This window comes from Pogoniulus pusillus, chromosome 27 (assembly GCF_015220805.1).
Source record: "Pogoniulus pusillus isolate bPogPus1 chromosome 27, bPogPus1.pri, whole genome shotgun sequence".
Lineage (NCBI taxonomy): Eukaryota > Metazoa > Chordata > Aves > Piciformes > Lybiidae > Pogoniulus > Pogoniulus pusillus.
The window spans coordinates 8,623,641-8,646,964 of record NC_087290.1 but is presented as its reverse complement, the minus strand read 5'-3'; the positions used below and the strand labels follow the sequence as shown (position 1 = coordinate 8,646,964).

The 23,324-nt window shown below is 43.9% G+C and overlaps 1 protein-coding gene across 1 annotated transcript; it reads left to right on the top strand.

The window, feature by feature from the left end:
- The first annotated feature begins 2,663 nt into the window (after positions 1 to 2,663).
- SLC13A2 (solute carrier family 13 member 2) lies at positions 2,664 to 17,211 on the top strand. Its single transcript, XM_064166762.1, has 12 exons — positions 2,664 to 2,765; positions 6,325 to 6,453; positions 7,934 to 8,070; positions 9,511 to 9,737; positions 10,608 to 10,785; positions 11,008 to 11,130; positions 12,006 to 12,224; positions 12,327 to 12,424; positions 12,963 to 13,084; positions 15,117 to 15,278; positions 16,233 to 16,370; positions 17,080 to 17,211. The coding sequence occupies exons 1-12, from the start codon at positions 2,664 to 2,666 to the stop codon at positions 17,209 to 17,211; spliced, it is 1,767 nt and encodes a 588-aa protein (XP_064022832.1).
- Positions 17,212 to 23,324: the final 6,113 nt, after the last annotated feature.

The following is a 23,324-nucleotide window of genomic DNA, read 5'->3' as shown; positions in this document are numbered from 1 at the left end:
TGTTCTCCAGACAGAGCAACCCCAAACACTCTGAGTGTAAAAAAATTATCATAGAATCAGTCAGAGTTGGAAGGGACACAAGGATCACTCAGTTCCAACCCCCCTGCCATGGGCAGGGACATCCTACACTAGATTAGGCTGACCAGAGCCTCATGCAGGCTGGCCTTGAACACCTCCAGGGATGGGTCCTCAACCACCTCCCTGGGCAGCCCATTCCAAGCTCTCACCACTCTCATGCTGAAGAACTTCCTCCACAAGTCCAGCCTGAAATTTCTTCCCTATATCTGTCCTGAATCCCTCCTCTTTAAAACCATCACCCCTTGTCCTGTCACAGCCATTTATTGATGGTTAAGGAACTGTAGATTTAAAATCTGTGTTGGTTTGTTGTTGTTTGGATTTTTGGTTGGTTTTGTTTGTTGCTTTTTTCTTATCTCCAAACAAAGGAAAGTGAAAACTGGTATAAATGTACCGGGATTTGAGAAACGTTGCAGTTAGCAATGCTACTTCACAGCACAGTAAAAAAAAAAGAAATTCTCTTTCTAAAGGACAAAATAACTCTAAACTGTAACCCAACAGAGGTTTTGGCTGTGCTATTAGGTATCCTGTCAGGTTTGGTCTGCCTGAAAGAGCAGATTGGTAAGCAAAGACCAAGTTGTTCTTTAAATTCTAAGCACACAATTCAGAGTATTAGATTAACCTCTTTGTGTAAATTGGGGTAGTTCCAAAGCAAAGTCAATTGGCATCATCACTCTTTTGCCACCACTGTAGGAGTGTTAATGAGCTACAGGCAAAGCTTTGCCACCTGAAGACATTGAGCATTTGATTTGCAGTCACACATGTACAGACAGCATTTATAGCATGTCTGAAAGTATCAGGACTCACCTAGCAGTGGAAATAACCATGGTGGTTGGTGTACTGCTCCTATAGAAGAGGCAGGATTTGCCAGCTGAGGTCCTTCTTCATGGTTATGTACTCCCCGTGTCAAGGCTGCAGCTCGCAGCCTGCCTTCCTCTTACAGAAGTGTGACAGCAAAGCCTCCTATCAGATTTTCATTGCAGCCTTAGGAAATAAGCAGAAAAGTGAGTTTGCCATTGGGTGACTTCTTAACTTCACTTTTCCAGACACTGATTCAACATTAAGTGGATGCAAAAATGTGGGGGAGTAGCCTTACTTTGAAAGCTCCTTCTCATTCTTCTTGTGCCGAGGGTGAAATGCTGGAGCTGAGGCTTGGCAGTTATGGAACACTGTGCTATTTCTCATGAGCAATATGCCTAAGTCAAGCTTGTCAGAGAGCTGTGAGTTTGCAGCTCTGGCAGCTCAAACCCCACTGTTTTCAGTCATGAGCATATTATTGAAAGAAAACAAGCCCCAGCAGAAAAAATGGATGAGAGAGAGAGAAAAAAACAGCAGAAGTTCTTTGTGGAGGTGGCATCAGCTGATCTAATGTCTGTGCCTCTCTTTCTCTCCCTCTGCTTGAATTAGCAATGAACAGAGCTGAGGCAATTCATACCAATAAAGGGTAATGTCATCATTAGCTGAACCATGCACTTGCATGAGCCACCAAGGACATGAAAGCAGCATTAACAAGACAATCCTTTTGTAATTAGAAAGTTTGGTTCCATATCCACAGAAACACTTGTGGAAGTTTCTTGCAACTGGGACAAGAATTGCTAACATCTTGGCAGTCTCCCAGAAGCACTTCCCACCTCCTTCTTTTTTTCTTCTTTTTCCCCCTACCAATACACCCTGTGAGCTGCTAAAACTGTGCCTATAAACCTGCCACATCAGAAGGGTGCCCCCCCCAAACAAAAAACAGCTCAGTGTCTGCAAAGTGATGTCCTGTAGCCAAGTGTTTTGCCGTCCACTGAGCTGTAACAAGCTATACCAGACTGAGTTACCAGGTTCCCTCTTTGACCCCAAGCCTTCCTTATACTGGTCTGCCACGCAGGAGAAACAGAATTCTGACCACATCTTTACATTTCCCCTGTTGCTCTTCGAGTAGAAGAAAATGGGTTTGTCATGAGGGTCATCACTGCATTGCACAAAGACAGGTGCCTTGCTCTCATATGGCAAGGACTGTAAGTCCCTCTCTGTGTGAGGACTTGATGTGGGATCTGGTGACAGTAGCTCTGCTCTGGTGGATTTTTCTGCCCAAAGAATTTCTCAGCAAGTACAATGGTGTTTATATAATGCCTTGTGTAGATGTGTCTAATATCTCTGAGTGTTACAGGTGCAGGTGTGGTTTTCAGTCCTCTACATACTCTTAGAACAATTTTCAACCTGTTCTGGAGGGTTCAGGCTTGCTTTTAGTGCAGGAGGAATAGCGGCACCTGTTCAAAGACAGCATTATTGAGTGTGGGAAAAAAAAACACCCCAAAACAATTTAAAAGTCTAGATCCTTTCAGGACACTTTCAGTAAACCTACCTGGCTCACAAGGAGTTAATTCCCTCCTGGATTTATCAGTTATCGGGAAGATTGTCTCAAGAAAGTTCTTAGTCTGACACTCTTTTGCTGTCCCCTCCCTTCTTTGTTCTCTTCCTTCTTTCTCCGATTACGGTTCCAAAAACAACACCCAACCTCCTGAGGTCAATGGTTAATATTCCTGACTGTTTATATAGTCTCCAGCAGCAGAGCCTTTCAGCACTGGGCTAGCTCCAGCACCATGGCTGGCTTCTGGCAGGTGATCCTGGCCTTTAGGAAATACCTGATCATAGTGCTTGTACCCCTTGTGTTTCTTCCTCTGCCTCTGGCTATTCCTACCAAGGTAAGAGCTTTTACATTTGATTTTGGGAGTCACATCTCTCCTTAGAGTTGTTTCTTTCAAGGGACAGAGCTGAAGAGAACACACAGGTTCTTCATCTCTTGCTTGAAGAGCTCTTTTTTTTTTGATTCTGAGCAGACCCCTTTGCCTACCAACAGTGGGGGAATATAAAAGCAGTAGAACACAGGTGGATGCACATCTGTGGCTGCGGACTCCAGAAGAATGCTCAGCAATGTGATTTTTGTCACTTTTGCTTTGCATCTTAACCAAATCAGCAAAAGACTTCCTGTGCTGAAGCTCATACATGTGAACCTAAGGCTGAATTTTAATCTCCCTTCTGATTTTCTAAAAGTATCCCGTCCACACCTTCTGTTAATTCTTTCCTTGCTGTTGTTGCCAGATAGAGGAAGTCCTTATTTTGGTCAGATGGACAAAGCAATCTAATACATAAGCATTAAGAGAAAAAAATACATATACATATATTTAATCCTCTTTTTAGCATATCTTTCTAAACAATGGCATAGAATTTAAAATGTCAGGTTTTCAAAGCCACTTCGTTTAGGATTCTTTCTGTAATGGTTAACTACAAGCCCCTGTAGTAGTGGAGATGTTGATCATAAATGCAGCACAGTCAGCAGGCAGACTGCCAGCCTTCTTCTGCTTCTTCATGCTGCTTTACTTCTCACACTCCCAATCTCTTCATGCAGAAAGATCTGATCTCTGCTCTTCAGGTCTCTTATTGCAGTTCTGGCATCACTCAATACCTAGTTTTTATCTACCTGTCACTGTTCTTTGGACAGTGAGCCCTAGCTCTTGCCTCTGGTCTTTGCCTGCTTATGTCATGCTCCCTGCTGATTCCTGGTGCCATGGCACCTTCACCAACCTTCATTACTCGCTCCACTAACTCTTCTCTCTCTTTTGGTGCAGCCTATCCCAAAGCTCATTCTTCCTGGCAGCTCTTGCTGAGTGCTATCAGAGACTTTGGAGCTGTGGCTGGAGGGCTACAAATAAGAGTGATAGAGTGACGCTGGCTCGAGGTGAAGTGCAGCAACTGATCAGGCGTGTCCTCTTATTCCCTTGCTATGCAAAGACAATAGCTAAAAACACCACTTAAAAGATTCCTAAGAAGAATGCCAGAGAAAAAACTCTTTTTGTTAATTAACTTTCCATAGGCAAAAGAGTTGCTAAAGTTAAGAAAGATCTGGATCAGGAAAGTTCTAAGTAGCCATAGAGAGAGATTTATGCTGCCTTTTTGTTCTGAGGCCGTGAGTTCAGACTTACTTGTTGGAGTCATTGTTACCATACAAAAAGTCCTTGGTGGTGCCCCTGGAATGATTTGGCAGTCTTGGTTCAGCTCCTTTTTGAAAAATTACTCTCTCTGGTTTCCAAGCAATCAGCTCCAACACAACAATTTCAATCATCCTGGACTTTTCCCCTCGCAATCTGCAATGAGATTTCTTGTGTTAGGGTTGTGCGTTGTGGTACTGCTAAGCAGGAAGAGCTGGTACCTCAGTGTGCACTCTTGGAAGCAGGCAATTTACAGGATGGAATTTCACATTCTTCTGCTCTCTTGAGCTATTTTAAACCTGCCCTGTGACGACAGAGCAGTGGACACTAAATGAGAGCAAACAATGCTAAAGATTCTGCCTAAAGACACAGGAATGTCTGCAGAGAGGCTTTGTGGAAAGCCTTATTCCACCTTTTTCTGAGAATAGCACTGATATATATTCCCAAGCCCTGCTAGGGTCTCTCAAAAGGTACCTACTGACACTTCTTAATAACAAAAATGGAAGGAAAATGAAGGAAATTTGCTTTCAGTTCTTGAGGAGATGCATAACTACGGTTCTTACCTCTTTCATTCCAAATAAGGCTCAAAAAAGTGTCTTTTCAGCACTTCCTGGAACTCTTTCAGATTTATTTCTCCAACTCTGCTTCTCTGGTCATTTACCTAAACTGCTGTTGTCATCTTTGCTCCATCCTACTCAGCTCTTTTGCTCTTCCTTCGCCAGCTCTCTAACTTCCATACCACGTTCAGATATCCTGAAGCATCACAAGTGTGATCCTGGCCACTGTTATTCCAGCTCCTTGGTTTAACTCTCTCTAATGTTGCCATCACAATTTCCATCTCTTCACCGTTTCCTCAGTAAGCATCACTACATTTTCATTCATCCGGTCCAACGTATTTCAAAGGACGTCTGTGATCCAAGACCACAAACTCACTTTTTTTCTTCCTTTGGATGTGCTGGTGCCCATGATTGTGATGGTTCAAAAGCAAGGAAGACTCTGTAACCTGCTTCCCTCACCAGCCCAGCCACGTGAAACTCTGTTGTGGTGTTATTTTGAATCTTAGAATCATAGAATCAGTCAGGGTTGGAAGGGACCACAAGGATTGTCCAGTTTCAAGCCCCCTGCCATGGGCAGGGACACCCTACCCTAGAATAGGCTGCCCACAGCCTCATCCAGCCTGGCCTTAGACACCTCCAGGAATGGGGCCCCAACCACCTCCCTGGGCAACACATGCCAGGCTCTCACCACGCTCATGCTGAAGAACTTCCTCACCTCCAGTCTGAATCTCCCCACCTCCAGCTTTGCTCCATTCCCCCTAGTCCTGTCACTACCTGAGAGCCAAAAAAGTCCCTCTCCAGCTTTTTGTAGGCTCCCTTCAGATACTGAAAGGCCACAAGAAGGTCACCTGGGAGCCTTCTCTTCTGCAGACTGAACAGCCCCAACTCTTCCAGTCTGTCCTCATAGCAGAGGTGTTGCAGTCCTCCAATCATCCTCGTGGCCCTTCTCTGGACATGCTCCAGCATCTCCACATCCCTCTTGCAATAGAGGCTCCAGAACTGGATGCAGTATCTTCTTAGTGCACAGAAACTCAGATAATTTTTTTTAATGTCAAATGTGGAATGGTTGTCCAAAGCAGAACGAAATCAATGTTTCCCTTAGAAGAAAAAAAAAAACAGAGTAGCATGAAATAAGGGATCATAGTTGCTTCAGTGCCAAGATCTAATCGGTGGAAGCTGAAACTGCTCTGTGAGCAGTTTGACAGTGAATGTTTCAAAGTCTGCACTAGACTAAAAATCCAGTGAAAACCAGAGGAAAGTATTTAAAGGTCAAGGAACCCAGGTTGAAATGACCTGGGGGGCATCTAGGCCATGTTCTGAAGCACGTGGAGAAGAAGGTAGAGAAGCTGTGACTGGAGCAGGAAGTATGCAAGTATATATGCAATATAGGAAAACATAAAAACAGAAAGTAACAACATCAGCACAACCAAGATGTCTGTGCAGGGACTGCCAATCCCTTATCATTCCAGGTTCAAAGTCAATTTGTTCCCTCTCCTGTGTTTCTTAGTTTTACCCAGTGGAGGTTCCCAGCATTTCTGTCAAGGTTAATGAATGGTTTCTTGTTTGATTAGGATCTGCATAGGTAGGGAGGACAGATGGGAGAGATAAATGGAAACTATAATCCCTTTATGAGGCAATAAATTTGATTATGGGCTGTTGCCTTCTTGAGGCCTGAGATGCACAGGCTGTTCTGATTGCATGTACCCTTCTTCTCTCAGGAGGCAGAATGCGGTTATGCTATCATAGTGATGGCATTGTATTGGTGCTTGGAAGCTTTGCCGTTAGCTGTCACAGCTCTCTTGCCTGTCATCCTGTTCCCGATGATGAAGATCATGGATTCAACAACAGTAAGAGACCTTACTCTATATGCCTCTGGTCAGCTTCTCTCTTTCAGGGGTTATTTTCAGGGTGATTTCCAGAGTACTGTGCAAAGAGAAAAGCACATTCATAGATTCATAGAGTGGGTTGGTTTGGAGGGGACCTTAAAGATCATCTAGTTCAAATCCCCCTGGCATTGGCAGGGACACCTTCCACTAGAGCAGACTGCTCAAGGCCTTGACACCTCAAGGGAGGGGACATCCATGACCTTGCCAAGCAACCTGTTCCAGTGTCTCACCACCTGTACTGTAAAGAATATCACAATATCACAGTATCACAGTATCATCAGGGTTGGAAGAGACCTCACAGATCATCAAGTCCAACCCTTTACCACAGAGCTCAAGGCCAGACCATGGCACCAAGTGCCACATCCAATCCTGCCTTGAACAGCCCCAGGGACGGCGACTCCACCACCTCCCCGGGCAGCCCATTCCAGTGTCCAATGACTCTCTCAGTGAAGAACTTTCTCCTCACCTCCAGCCTAAATTTCCCCTGGCACAGCCTGAGGCTGTGTCCTCTCGTTCTGGTGCTGGCCACCTGAGAGAAGAGAGCAACCTCCCCCTGGCCACAACCACCCCTCAGGTAGTTGTAGACAGCAATAAGGTCACTCCTGAGCCTCCTCTTCTCCAGGCTAACCAATCCCAGCTCCCTCAGCCTCTCCTCGTAGGGCTGTGCTCAAGGCCTCTCCCCAGCCTCGTCGCCCTTCTCTGGACACGCTCAAGCATCTCAATGTCCCTCCTAAACTGGGGGGCCCAGAACTGAACACAGCACTCAAGGTGTGGTCTAACCAGTGCAGAGTACAGGGGCAGAATGACCTCCCTGCTCCTGCTGACCACACCATTCCTGATGCAGGCCAGGATGCCACTGGCTCTCTTGGCCACCTGGGCACACTGCTGGCTCATGTTGTAATATCCAGTCTAAATCTGCCTTCCTCCACTGGCAGTCTGCTGTCCATAGAACAGGACTTGCACAAGCCCAGAGCCAGCTCTGGGTGGAGCTGCTAATCTGTGATTGTGGAATCACAGACCCATAGAACAGTTTGAGCTGAAAGCAAAGGTCATCTGGTCCATGCCGTGAGCAAAGACATCCTCCATCAGATCAGGCTGTCCAGAGCCCTGTCGAGCCTGACCTTGAATATCTCCAAGGATGAGGTCTCAACTACCTCCCTGGACAACCTGTTCCAGCGTTCCACTATACTCATGGTAAAGAACTTCCTCCTAACATCCAGCCTAAGTATACTCTTCTCTAATTGCAAACCACTGCCCCTCACCCTATCACTGCAGGCCTTTGCAGACAAGTGCCCTGCTTGTAGCCCCCCTCAGGTACTGGAATGCCACTACTGGGTCTCCCAGGAGCGTGCTAATGTCATCGGAACAAGATCCTCCCTCACAAAATGCCTTCTCTCTTGGCTTCTTCTCACTGTTTTGTCTCCCCTGCTCCACGTTCCAGGTCTGCCAGGAGTATCTGAAGGACAGCAATATGCTTTTCATTGGAGGACTGTTAATGGCCATTGCTGTTGAGAAATGGAACCTCCACAAGCGTGTTGCTCTGCGGGTCTTGCTTATCACTGGTGTCAGACCAGCCCTGTAAGTAAGAGTGGGATTAAAAGGACTTTGTGGTATTAGTTCCCATCTTGGAGCTGCCTGTAGTCTGCTGTGTGGATCTGCAAATCATAGAATCAGTCAGGGTTGGAAGGGACCACAAGGATCATCTAGTTCCAACCCTTCTGCCATGGGCAGGGACACCTCACACTAGAGCAGGCTGTCTAAAGCCTCATCCAGCCTGGCCTTAAACACCTCCAGGGACCCATATCCTGCAAATGCTTTTCTACACTCCAAGCAAGTTAGTGCTTAAACAAACTTTGCAAATGGAAATCCTTGGATGTGTTGCAGACCTGATGCCTCTTTTTTGCATTCCTAATAGATTGAGGTGGAGACATAGCAACCAGAGAGTCAACACTGGAAAGGCAAGTGCGCTGCTGGGCTTGGCCAGGAGCACTGCTTTAGAGGGTCAGAAAAGACTACAGCTGAAGCACAGGAAATATATACTCCTTCCTGTTATACTGATTGCAAAGAGAAGGGAAAATATGAGGATGCTTGTTCTGAAAACAACAAATGTTTTCCAGACTAGAACTTTAAGCTACGCAGAGGCTACATGGCCCTATTTAATTTATCTCAGATCATAAGAAGAGAGAATACAGGAGGAAATTACAAAGCAATAGAATCAAAACGCATGCAAGATAAAACCCTTTTCATCTAATATGCAATCTACATCTCATCTAAAGAATAATTCTGAGACAAATAACAGAGTAATACTGAAACAAGGATTAGAATTTTATATGAGTAAGAGGAGAATCTTAAATAACAGAGATGGGATAAAAGTACAAAAAATAATAAAACAAGAGATCATCTTCCTTATGGCTTAAGCTGATTGCCACTTGGGATCAACTACAGCTTGCAATTAATCTTCAAACTATATTATAATATATTAATGTATGTTATTGAGATGGTTATGTCTTATTCTTCTTCAAAAGTGTGCAGAATAACAGGATACTGACTCAATAAATTGTTTGCTCCAAGATCCCAGCTCTCACTTTCTTAATCATAAGGCTGCAAAAGCCCAACTGGCTGAAATGACAAGTATTTAGGTTGTTAGGAGGAAGTTCTTCCCAGAGAGAGTGATTGGCATTGGAATGGGCTGCTCAGGGAGGTGGCAGAGTCACCATCCCTGGAGGTGTTCAAGAAAAGCCTGGCTGAGGCACTTAGTGCCATGGTCTGGTTGATTGGACAGGGCTGGGTGCTAGGTTGGACTGGATGCTCTTGGAGGTCTCTTCCAACCTGGCTGATTCTATGATTCTATTTCTGTTCAGTGTGTGTCACTCACAAAGCAGATAGTGGTTAAGGAAGCTGATGAACTGCTGAACATTTCCCAAACCCAGCATTTGTAACCCAAGCTTTGTAACAACAACAAAAGGAGCATTGCAATGCTGAGTTCTCAGCAGACCTTTTCAAACCTTTTCCTTACAGGCTTCTCCTGGGTTTCATGGTTGTGACTGCCTTCCTGTCGATGTGGATCAGCAATACTGCCACCACTGCCATGATGGTCCCAATAGCACAAGCTGTGTTGGACCAGATGCACAAGTCAGAGATGGAGTCTACCGCAGCTGGTCAAGAGCATGAAAATGTCAATAAAGGCTTTGAGCTGCAGGAAACGCCAGCTACAACAGATAATGTCAAAGAACAAAATGAAAAAGGTGAGTGGGCTATGGGTAGGCTGCTTCTTTAGGGTAATGGAGGATGGCCTGATGCCTTTGTCACTGTTGTTGTAGTTGCTGTCAAGCTCTAAATGAAGGTGGTACCTGAAGCACCCTGACTGCGTCAGGCAGCATTCATGAGCCTCTTCCATGAACCAGACAAAAGCACAGTAACTGGGCTGAAGCAAAAAATGGACTGGAAATGTGAAGCAATGACAACCAATCAACAAAATGTGCCAGTTCTCCATTAGCTGCAGCCTTTATATTAGGCTTGATATTTCCTTATATGTTTATTTGAGGTCAATTATTATCTACTTTGCAACCTATCAGATAAAATGGAATTTCTGAGGGAAAAATTCTGCCTTATTTCAAGCCAGAAGGTTAGGGATTAACATGATTTTTCTAATCCAAAGATACACAATCATGCAGCAATATCTCTTTACCAGCTGTCTTGCTCTCTTCCATCTTTGAGAGGACTACAGTGTTTCTAAATCTCAGTGCCAGCACTCAGGTGCTCATGCAGAATGAGTTGCCTTTACTTCAGCTCTTCTGACTCTCTTGTACCTGAATTTGTCTCCTGAATCCTTGCCTTTCTCCCTCCATCTGCAGGCATCACCCTAGTCCACCAAAAAGTATCAGCAGTATCTTTAGATTTTATCACAAATTTCAACTCCTCTTCTTCTGAAAAGCTGCTCTGTATCAAGACAAGCAGAGAAAATGGACAGAAAGATCAAAGAATTAACAGTGCCAGACTTAAGAAAAATTGATTCCTTCAGCTTTGAGTCCTAACCTTGAAAGTTACACAGGCACAAGATATTTTCCTATCCAGTCTGGCTTCTCTGACTCTTCTGTTCCTGTCTTGGGATCTAGGTAATAGTCACATCCTGACAGTTGAAGAAGACAGAAAGAAAAATGAACATCAGCTAGAGAAACACAAGAAATTAAGCAAGGGAATGTCTCTCTGTATTTGTTACTCAGCCAGTATTGGAGGAATTGCAACTCTGACTGGGACAACAACAAATCTGGTACTGCAGGGACAACTTAATCAGTAAGTTTGCATGAATCTGGGGTTGCATGCCCACTAAACTGCATCAGTCTGCTACAACTGACTTCCAGCAAACACAGAGAAAGAAAATATTACCACTTGATATATTGGGAAGTTAGCTTCTCTTCCATGGTGGGCCTCACAGTATTGACTTGTCTGAGTCATTAATTAAATGCAGAAGAGAGTGCAGAACTTTGGGGGCTAACAGCTGTCTGCAATTTACAGGCTCTTTCCTGAGAATGGCAATGTGGTAAACTTTGCCTCTTGGTTCTCCTTTGCCTTCCCCATCACGGTTTTGTTGCTGCTTTTTGCATGGATTTGGCTCCTGATACTGTACCTGGGCTTTAAGTAAGTACCTTTTATTCACTGTAGTACAGCTGACAGGCTTGTGAGCAAGTACTCATTGCACGTTGTGACACAAGTGCTGCCTCTGTGGAGGATCCTATTCTTGAAAATCAGACTTGCAAGTGATGAAGTCCTCCCATACAACAGAAACTAGTGGAACAGGAAGTATTTACTGCAACATTTTCTCCAATGAACCTGATCAAATCCCAGCTAGAGAAACTCTGTGGGTCAAAACTGTAAGTTTGAGCTGCATATAGCCTGTTCTGAAGCACTGCTTTCATGTCCTGAGTGTTGTGCTTCAAAGCAGGAAATTGATTTCTCCATAGAGATGGTAAATACCTTTGTGATGAGAGTTGCTACAGACCTAAAGGATTAGTACTGTGCCAGTTTCCAGTGCTAATCACCCCATACCACTGGCTTGCAATACCCACCTGGTTAATACTTAGTCTATCTCTTTTGTATTTATCCCCAACCTCCTTTCTCTCAGATGAAAAGAGCACTGTAATACCTGAAAAGGTATTTTCTTCTTTAAATTCCTCTACTAAAATTCTCTCCTGCTGCAAGCTTGGCAGCTCTTTACTTCCTGGTGATCATAAACCCTGGCAATCACACTGCCACTGTCATTCTGTCCCCCTCTGCCTTGTTTATCTGTGGATCATGAGCTTTTTAGGGCTAGGAAGCTTCATTCTGATCATGTTGGCGATACACAGTACAAAGCAGTCAGGATCCCAGCTGCTGATGCTGCATACACATCATTTCCATATGCATAGATAAGTACATATATCTAAAGACAATATGACTGTGTATAAAATTTGCATTCTTAACTCTGAGGATACCTGGCAAATGTCTATGATAGCTTTTTGTCCATTTTCTTCTAGTTTTCGGAAGAGTTTTGGTTGTGCTGCAGATGCCACTACAAAGGCTAAAGAGAAACTGGGCTATAACATTATCAAGGAAGAGAGCAAGAAATGTGGCTCAATGAAATTTGGAGAAATAGCAGTTTTGACCCTCTTCATACTGCTGGTACTGCTCTGGTTTACAAGAGAGCCTGGTTTCATACCAGGCTGGGCAACAGTTCTTTTCAACAAAAATGACAGGTAATTGCACTTCTCCTTCTCACTTGGAGTAGAAATGAAGTAGTGTGGACTGCACACACATGAAAACATGACTGGACTAAACATCTGACTGCTCTCTTGCAGCTACGTCACCGATGCTACAGTTGCCATGTTCATTTCACTCCTGCTGTTCATCATCCCTGCCAACATTGATTATGCTGACCATGACAGCCAACACACAGGTACAGTTGCTGAAGGCATCAGAAATCAACAGTCAGAAGGGGTACAGGGGGAGGTTTTCTGGTTCAGATTCACAAGGGAAATTCCAAACATTCAACAAGATTTCAGACTGTACTTCCTGCCTGGCAACAGCTGTGTGCTCCAGGCTGGCCAAGGCATGTAGCCAGTGAAAGTTCTCTGCTTCTCGTCAGTTAGCTAAGTGGGAAACTCTTTCCCCAGCTGTGCTGCAGACACTAGTGTGCACCTGTGTAAAGCTTCTGCAGCTGGAGTCTTCGGGAAGGAATATGTGACTTGACTGAAACAGTCCTGCATATCTGTGGCCATACTCTTCACTCACCTATGCTCTCCTGTGCCTCTTGCAGCACCTGCAGAGTATTCATTACTATTTTTACAAGTCAGGTTCTTAAATCTGTACTGATGAGGCTCCCGTTGTGTGCTCTAGGACATAGTTCCACAGTCTACTGCTCATGCTGACCGAAGTGTTTCAGGCTAAACTCACCTCCCTCCAAGAAGGGCTTACAAAATCTGTTTGGGTTTTAGGTGGCAGGTCAAGGATCCGAGCACCTCCAGCTCTGCTGGACTGGAAAACAGTCCACGAGAAGATGCCATGGAACATTCTGTTTCTGCTGGGAGGAGGCTTTGCCTTAGCCAAAGCCAGTGAGGTAACATTCCTCTGCTTACCTGGCATTTGTGTCTTCCTGGCTGCTGTCCATCTGGCTTTTCAGGCAAGCTCTCCCAGGACACAAGAGGGCGCACTGGGAGCACCAAACGTGCGTTTCCCCAGCCGGTGGCAGCAGGTCAGACTTCACCATCCTTAGGAGACCTGTGATTAGAACCAGTCTCTCTTGCTGCCTGCGCAGCTGGGATGGCACCACCAACCAGCACGATGAACTGTTTCTAGTAGAAGTGGATGATTAGGAAACTACCCCAACACATTAAAGGTTCTGTGAAATAAAATTCAATTGAAGTGGCAAACGAGAGGAGGTAGAGTGCCTAGTGTGGGTCTCCAAACTTTATCAAAGTACAAATTGTGTTCCAGTGTGATCTGCTCTAGGCGATCCTGCTCTGGCAGGGGGGCTGGACCAGATGATATTTTGAGGTCCCTTCCAGCCCCTGGCGTTCTATGATGCTTATGGAAGCAAGATTTAAATTAAACTACTAGAAGACAAATGTGGAGTCAGATAGGAAACCTTCAGGAGCAGATCACAACCTCTCTGCCTGTCAGGCTGAGGTGATGAAGGCATCTGCCAGGGGCCCAGTGCTACAAATTATTGTTGAGTAATGACATAGGTAAGAACAGTCAATACATTAATTAAATCTATAAACAATAAAGCAATTGGAAAAGGTTTCCAGTGGCTGTAGACACCAGTCTAGAATTCAAAGATCACAAGGACTTGCAAGACTGTTTCTAGAAAACAAGGGTGCAGCTCAGTGTGGGAAACAGGAAGAAATAACCAAGTGGCACAACTGATAAAGTTTTTAATGCTGCTCATACACCTTCTTGTAGTCAGCATCTTGATGTTGCTGCTGAGGAAGAAGCAGACAGCTGGATAGTGTGGGTAGGGTGTAAGGCATGTAAAATACAGTCCTACCACTCAGGATCTGTGAGTCCTGGTGTAAAGCAAAGTACTTATGTTTGGGTGTCAGTCTTTAACAACATGTAGGCTGTATGAAGTGTAGAGGAAGGCAGTAAGAATGATTTGATCTCTGGGAAACATGTTTAGAGAAGGAAAGATTTAAGCAATTTGTTCAAGAGTAAGTCATCAAGTACATTTAAACTGCTACAGAAAGGAAGATAGAGGGCTTTTTATGTCCTGTTGGTGCTTAAGGGCTTAAATTGCAGGAGATTTAGGTTAAAGAATATGAAAATGTTCCACCTGTAAAGATAAATACTTGAAAAAATCATCTGAGCTGATTTTTGAAACTTGAAGGGTAGAGAATTTTAAGAACCAATTTGCTAAACATCTGCCAGTAATAATTTAGGTAGAATTGATCCTGGCCTAGGACAGGGAATTATATTGGTCTTTGGAGGATAGATGCCAGCATCCTCTTGTGAGAGAGCATTTTTCAGTGTCAGAAGAGACAGACTGAAGTAACCAAGATGTGAAAGAGGGAAGAATGATAGTTGCAAAACCAAGTCAGAAATTTAGGACATAATGCCTGGGACAGCAATACAGACACAGTTAGGATGTGTTCTCTTGGGAAGGAGAGCTGACTGGTCATGATGCCCAGCATGAGAGGGAAGATGCTGGCATTTTTTTAGTGACTCAGAAGAATGAAAAGTATGGGAAAGCTCCAGATAGTTGATCAAGATCTCAGCCAGTGTGATGAAATTGCACTTGATTTCTAGAATATCTGCCAAGAGACATGAAAGTATTTTAGAAAGTCAGTTCAAAGATCTGTGTTTAGATATTTTTAAAGCCCTGAATGTTGGTCGTGTATAACTGAACAGAGAAATGATCATTTGCTGTCAGTTACATACTGTAAATGTAATATCTGCTTCTTTCACATTCTTTGGAAGGGAAAGTGCATTCCTTGTTCTTTATCCTACCAAATTATCCTGTCTGTGAGCATTGCCTCTTACCTGTTTATCTTAAGGGAAGGTGGAATTGGTATGAGAAATGTAGCTGGGCTGTGATATCACTGTTTCTTCTCCTGTCTACTGTTCTGACAGACCTCTCTCCTCTGTTGCAGGAATCTGGTCTGTCTACATGGTTAGGCAATCAACTGTCTCCTCTGGAGAAAATCCCTGCCCCAGCTATTGCTTTAGTGATGTGTCTTCTCGTTGCCACTTTCACTGAGTGCACCAGCAATGTGGCCACCACCACCCTCTTTCTCCCTATTCTGGCTTCAATGGTGAGTTCCAGCATTTCAAAATACTCTTACAAAGGCAGCTTTAAATTCCTCTTTAAGCACACATCTGCTCCATTACAAAAACTGAGTGTCTGACACAGCCAAGCACTGATTCCACTGAGGATTACAAGGTTTAAATTATACCTGTATTTATGTGAACACCTAAGTGTTCACACACACTCTGCGTAGTTCAACCTTTCTAAAGCCATGGCTGGTTAAAAGTAAAGGGATTGAATTCATTGACATATTAGACTTTTCCTTCTGGCCTAAACAACCTCATGAGGTCACTGTGAGCTCTACTTGTTTTTTCCTATTTGTTCTGCATAAAGACAGCAGCAGCATTTGCTCCCCCGCAACATTCCAGTACTGTAGTTCACTCTGACCACTGGCCTTCCAGAAGCCTCTGAAGGTGATAGCATTAGTCAAGCTCCCTGACCTAATTCAGACTTTTGTATTTCCACAGGAGATTCCTGTTGTTGGGGTAGACATAGTTTTGCAGCGTGAAAAGATGGTTACAGGGAGAAACAGGAATGAGCTCCACAAAAATCTTTTTGCATAGGCCATAGGATTCCAGTTAATCCCTAAACTGATCTACTCATCTTCAGAGCTTGGGCTACCCCATTTCCTCTGATAATTTAATTTGGTTCTTAACCAGTTTGAAGCCTGATTTAGCGTTGTCTGCAACTATTAATACTGCAGCAGTGATAGGATTCCACAGTGAGGAACACAAAGCACTGACCACAAGATCAGTTTTTGCATTCACTGCAGTCCTGGGGCCCAGCTGCATAAAGGCAGTAGCTAAAAGTTTCTGAAGCAGAACCAAAATCTGACTGGCTGCAGTACTAGTGAAGTGAGTGAGGTTTCTGACATGGACAAGTGCAATCAGCCTTCTGCCCAAAGACTTCTGTGCATTCTTGTGTATTAAAACCATCATCTCAGCTCTCCTTTCTTCCACAGTCTCAAGCAATCTGCATCCACCCACTCTATGTCATGCTGCCCTGTACACTTGCTGCATCGTTTGCATTCATGCTCCCGGTGGCCACTCCTCCTAACGCCATTGTCTTCTCCCATGGACAACTCAAGGTTATAGATATGGTGAGCCAAAGCACATTCGAGCCAGAATTTTCATCCTTAGTTTTGGTTTGTCCTTTTGCTGATATTGGTTCTTCTTGGAAGAGCTTTAGAAAACTCATTGTATTCAGCCTGTGTCAAGTGGAGAGAAGAACAAATGTGCATAAATAAAGGGGTCAGAATGACTCTAATGTAGACTCAGAGCATGACAGAGCTGCTCTGGAGCTTTTTACAGCACAGCCAAGGCCTCTGGGAGGTGTCCCAACAAGAGCTTGCTGTCAATGGTGAATAGCAATGTCTAACTGTTCAAAAAGCTCAAATGTAGATCTCAAGGTGGTCAAAGAGTCTGATTACCTGGACAGTTCTTCTGCAGGTATCTGGGGAAAGCCCAGCGCATCTCACTGTGCTAAAGAAAGATGGATAAGGATGTCATGTCTTGTGATGGCTTTTGCAAATGATCCAAGAAGAAAGCCGAAGTAATGGTAGAGACAGAAGTCAGAAGAGAAAGTCCTACATAAGCAGATTCAAAAGATTTCAGGGCTTCTAGAGTAAGAGTTTGATCCAGTGGAAAATCATTTTCCCCTAGTACAAATTGTATTTGTGAAGAAAACCAGCTTAAATGTGATTTGATGGAGCCATGAAAGAAAGCCAAAGAGAAAAATCTAGTAACACAAACAATCCTCATCAGGAAGTACTGGTTTCAACTAATTACCTTTCTCTTTTCTAATTGCAGGCCAAAACTGGGTTTCTACTCAACATCTCAGGAATTCTGACAATAACTCTAGCCATCAACACCTGGGGTTCATCTTTGTTTAACCTGCAAACTTTCCCATCTTGGGCAAATGGGACAGGAACATGCTCATAATCTGGAGAGGCTAAGGAACCAGCAACTGTTTCTGTTAGAGCTGAAATGAGAGCAAGATTGTAATCTGTAGGAGTTTTGCTGAGGTGGAGGTTAAGAGACAGGCCAGGTCTGTGGAAAAGGACAAGCTAGCTACAAGCAAAGTCTTTCAGTTGATGACAGCAGTAAAATTGCCTAGGAGTGCTCTTCAGCAGGCAGTTCTGTTACTCCAGCAGTAAGAAGAGGTAACCTTTGGCTTTTCAGCTCTTCCAGATACTTTCAGATTTTCTGCCTCTGCAGGGGTAGGTCTTTCTTCCCCATCTGCTAGGTCCACTGCTTTTCGAGCTCCACCTGTAAAGTCTGAGATCTCTGGTGAGAAAGAAGACAGATACGCACATAAAAGGAAGGAGAGACTTTACACTGCTGATTTCATGCGTCTGTATCTTATCACAGCTGAGATGCCTGTTCACCTGTGTGTGAGTTATACAGGCCTCTGTGTGTATGTTCAAGTGTTGTTGTGTGCTCTGTGGGCGTTCACAGCAAGGCTCGTGCTGTGTGATCACAGACAAATCACCTCCCGTCAGCCTGTGCTATTACTTTTAAACCTATTTATTTGCAGTCCCCCTGTTATGAATGTCAAAGTCCCCTAAAACTTCTGTCCTGTTGTTATTTATGTGAGATTACAGCATATGAAGTCATGATAAGTGTTGCAGTACTCCTCTGAGAAGGAGAGAATCTTTCTGTACTAAAATATGTATGATTGAATTAAAGACCTTTTTTTAATATACTCTCATGTCATGGAGGGTTTTTTTTCCTATTATGTATCACTGCTTCTACTTCTGTCTTCCATGTGTCCACTGCTTGTCTGTGTGCTTGCTTAAAATACCTTGAAATAACCAGAGAAGTTAGCACAATTGATTTCCTCTTATCATTAAAGTAATAATTATTTTAGAATCATAGAATTCTCTCATTGTTAAAGTAATAATCACTTTATTATTAAGAGTCCAGTTTTCCTGGACTCTCAAAGCCAAGATCTGCCTTTTCAAAGGCCCCTAAAATAATTTACTTATTGGTTTATATGTTGTTAAATATTTCATCCCTTTATCTACTGGAACTGACTTTCATCAGCACATGGACTCCTACTGACCAAACTGACAAAGATGCTGGAAGAGCCAATACACTTTACCAAATCAAGCACTTTGAGGTTGGGATCAGACAGATCAGATATACAACAGGTGCCCCTGAACTTAATGCTTTGTTCTTTTGTTGCCTGCCAAAGGTTTTTGCAAAGCCTGCTGCACTTCTGAGATCTTACTTGAACCCTACTGGTTTGATGAGTGTGAACATGAATGAATTTCACTCTGTGTGCATGCTCTCCAAAATCTTTCTTCTTTCTTTCTCTATCCTAATTATTTGGAGACAAGGACAAAGTGCGGTACACATTTGAGTTATAATTCTATTATGATTGTAAAATGTTAGAATTCACTGACCTGCAGTAGTTTCTTTCCAGTTGCAAGTGTTAAGACAATTCTGGTACCTGCTGGTCAACGAATCCCTTTGCACAAACAGCTTCATTGGTCTGACAAGCACAGATGCTCTGAAAAATCACTGTCTCAGAAAGAACAGTCTGGTATTAACTCTTCAGTAGCTTTGACAGACATTGGTTTGATTTGGTCTGTGTTAGGGCTCTAATAAAGTATCCACAGCACAAAAATGAAAGCTTTTTACTCTCTTTCACTAATGAGCTCCTAGGTAATTGATTTCAATCATGTTAATGACTTGCTCAGGTCACTGCTAAGCCGCTCACCTTCCTTCCCTGCACATTTACCTCTACCACAGGACATCCAAATGTGTCCAAGTATTTTCATTACCCTGCCTCATTCTAAGTACCTAAAAATTACAAACTCAAGCAGATGGTTTGCTGCAAGCCTCTCCCTTCTCTGCTCTTTGTCTACAGCATCAGCGCAGGCAGTGTGCATAGCTTTTGTTTGCTTCTTGTTTTCTTTGAAACACTTGCACACATGGTTTACATGTCCTTCTAAACTACTGCTTAGCTAAGCAGGAAATGTTGAATCCTTACAACATTTCCCATCAGCCTCTCCTTCCAGCCCTTTAAAAGTGTGTTACTATTCTTTGAAGTCTTTTCTATTAGTCTACATTATTCAGAGGCTGTGGTGTGCTTAAGTACATGCAGCAGCACAGGTGCAATCTTTACAGCAATCTCCAGAAGAAAGAAGAGAGACATCAAGTAGCACTGAGTGTCACAGGGCCAATGCAATCATGCTTGGGTGTTCCACAGTCATTAGCATGGATGAGTATGTAAGGGCTGGAGACATCAGAAAATGGATGCAGCGAAAGTTACTCAAGGGGTAGAGAAATGCTCAGCTTCCAGAGGAGTACAGCTGAAAAGCTGTGTTCTGTAGACAGTTTTACTGATGGTAACATCAGGACATAACAAGAATGGAAAAATTCCTTACTGGTTTCCACCTTGAAGTGATGGTAGCAGCAAGTACACGCTGGGCAGTTTATTGCCTTGGGCATGTCTGAGCGCAGGACTAGCTGAGGTACAGCTAAATATAGTGTACTTGTGCAAAACCCAGTGACACTATTAAAAATGCTCATCATTTTCTAAGCAAAGCAGGTAGAAAGTGTTTCTGAGCCCCATTATTACACAGATCACCTTTGAAGGGTGGTTCCCCATTATGTTTTCAGATATTGCCCTGAAGGAGTGGCTCCATTTCCCATTGTGCCATCGGATTTCACAATCTGCTGTGAAACTGCCAGCTCAGCACCTGCTGTAGTTAGGTGTGATTTCCACTGCAGCTCTTCATTTCGTAGCTGACACTAGCTTTGTTTTACACAGGAGTTCTAAGTGATAAATTTGTTAACAAGCAGGGGATGTCTGCTTTCTTGCCTGCCTTCTCCAAAAGACAGGTGCCCTACAAAACCACAAAATACAGGTTTCCCACACTATACACCAGTGAGTAAGTTGGGTGACTCGCAGTCACCTCCTCCATTTTTCCTGGAGTGGTGGTGCTGTCTTGCCTTGCCTTGCCCAGGCACACACACACACACACGTTCTACAGGCACACACATGTACACCAAGGAGTGGTAAATACACACCTTTCTACAGCACACACCAGAAAACCAGATTAATTTTAAGCAGGCTAACACAGTGATGGAAATAACCTACACCTGAGAAAGGCATTTCACCATAAACATCATGCAAGCCATGCAAAGGCTACTTCATCCAACACTGAAATGTCCCCTTCCTGGAGGTGTTCAAGGCCAGGCTGGATGACACTTTGAGCAACCTGGGCTAGTAGGAGGTGTCCCTGCCCATAGCATGAAGATTGGAACTGGATGATCTTTAAGATCCCCTCCAACCCAAACCATTCTATGAATCTATGAAATCATGAGCAGACTCATCAGAGCATGTGACAGTTTTAAAGCTAAAACAAGGTAAAGCCAAAACAGGTTAATGCCAGCACTTCTAATCCTCAAGGTGGTTTGGAGAAACCACAACTGTGATCCCAGTCACTTAAAAGGCATTAAAATGAACTCGAAGGAAGCCTTGTCACAGAGCACTGAAACCTTGAAATATGTCTAAATCTTACCAAGTAATTCCTAAACTCTCATTAAAAACCAACCAAACAAAAACCAGACGACAACAACAACACCCAAAGCACCAAACCAAACCCAAAGGCTGCTTTGAAGGAAGCTTTATCATAGAATTGTTTCAGTTGAAAAAGACCTCCAAGATCATCAAGTCCAACCATCAACCCAGGACCACCATAGCTGTTAAACCATATCCCCAGGTGCCAGGTACACACTGTTCTTGAGCATCTCTTTATCAGACAACTAAAATAACTCCCCAAAAGAGTATTTTTTTTTTCAGAAAGCAAAATACAAACCAACAGAGTGTGAAAGTCCTGTATGTAAACATGGACCTTTCTCCCAAAGCTGTAAGAACAGCTTCCACTCTTGTCCTTGGAATCAATCCCCCCTCAGATGGCTGTGGCTTGTTACAGGCAGTAGAGTGCATCCTAGTGCAAAATTCCAGCTCTCTCCATCTGGCATCTCTCTTCCAGGAGCACAGCTCTTTGCTCTCAACCAGCACGTTGAGTTTGGTGTTTGCAAAGGCAGAAGCAGAGCTGATAATGTCTGCAAGGATAAAAAACAAAATGAAGAGCAGGAAAGAGAAACACAAGGGCTGAGGGAGTCTGTCACTTTAAATCATTAAGGAATTTCACAACCCTCCATTTATTAGGGTTTTTTTCCCCCATCACAGAACCAATAAAACTCTTTACAACTTGATTCACTGAACTTTACTATTTGAGTTAGTAATGACCAAGGTGCCAAAGTCTGGAAATGAAGTGGTTGGAAGGTACTAATCACCTGGTGTCCAAAATAACAGCTGTTTAATAGAACTTAATCACTACTGTCAATGCTGTGTGTTTTCTCCCATTAAAGAAACATTTAATAGCATTTATCCTTTCATCATGCTACCAGAGGTCAGGCTGCTGCTGCTCAGGATCTGCAGGCTCCCTCGCCCTGTGCCATCTAGTGGCTGCAGGCACTGCAGAGGACACGTCCGAGCTTCCTCAATCCAGGCCAACCACCTCAACTGCGGTTGAATCTCCACGGCAAACAGCTTTAACAACGCTCTCTGGCCCCACTCCCAACCTCTCTACTCCGCCCTAGTTAGACCACACCTGGAATACTGTGTTCAATTTTTGGGATCCCCAGTTCAGGAGAGACAGGGATCTACTGGAAAGCGTCCAGGGGAGAGCCACAAGGATGATTTGGGTACTTGAGCATCTCCACTACCAGGAGAGACTGCAAGCCCTGGGGCTGTTTAGTCCAGAGAATACAAGACTGAGAAGAGATCTCATCTATGTCTATAAATCACAGGATCAGAGGATTACAGGATGTTAAGGGTTGGAAGGGACTCAAAGAGATCATTGAGGGATCCTGCCTTGGCAGGGAGGTTGGACTCAATGATCTCTGGAGGCCCCTTGCAACCTCTAAGGTTCTGTGATTCTGTGAAAGGGAAAAGTAATGGAACAAGAGGAGCACTGCCTCAAAGGCAGCTATGCATGAGCATAGCTGCAAAATTAATAAAACTGATTCAAATCATCCAAAAAAAGGGGGAAATCAGCAAACAAAGCACAAACAAAAGCAAATAGAACAGTTAACTCAAGGGTTCAGCCCTTACGTGTTGTTCTATATGATTCAGGTGCAACTGCTTCGTGGCTTAGACTCTGCATGCCCATGGGAGGTATCTGTCTGGATAAAACATCAGATGTGATGACTTTCAGATGGTACTGAATGTGAAATGCTAACATTAAATATGATCAAATAAGCCACCAGAACTTTACTCTGCTTCAGGTTTGTCCTATTCAGCTGGCATCAGGTTAGCATTAAGGTTCTTTTCTCAACCTAGCAGCATTACCACATGAATTTCCTCAGTTCTCTTGATCTCTGCCCATCCTGCAAGAAGCAGAGCAATTTTGGGGTTTCTCAATACCTGCCACTGGAACCTAAGGCTTTCCATGCTTTGGGAGGGAGCAGGAAGCCAACTCTCATTAATTCTGCTGATTACAGAGATCCTTCTTTTTTTTTCTTTCTCTCTAAAGCAAAAGGAGAGGTGGATGGAGTTGTCCATGAAGCTGATGTCCATATCAAAATGGCATTGCACAATGCCAGAAGAGCCAGAGGTGTGCAGAGGCAGGAGTAGTCTTGGTACAGTCAGCTGTTATGGCTCCAGATGGAGAGTGGATGAATCACAGAATTGCTTAGATTGGAAAAGACCTTCAAGCTCATCGAGTCCAACCATTAGTTTCACACTGACAAGTCCTTGACTAAACCAAATCCCTCAGCACAACATCTGGTCACTGTGAATTGCTATGGTTGGAAAGGACCACCAGGATCATCCAGTCCAACCTTCATCCCAGCATCCTTCATCACTAGACCATAGCCTCAAGCACCACATCCACTCTCCTTTTAAACACCTCCAGGGATGGCAACTCCACCACCTCCCTGGGCAGCCTGTTCCAGTGCCTGACCACCTGCTCAGTAAAGAACTTCCTCCGAACATCCAACCTAAACCTCCCCTGACACAACTTGAGGCCATT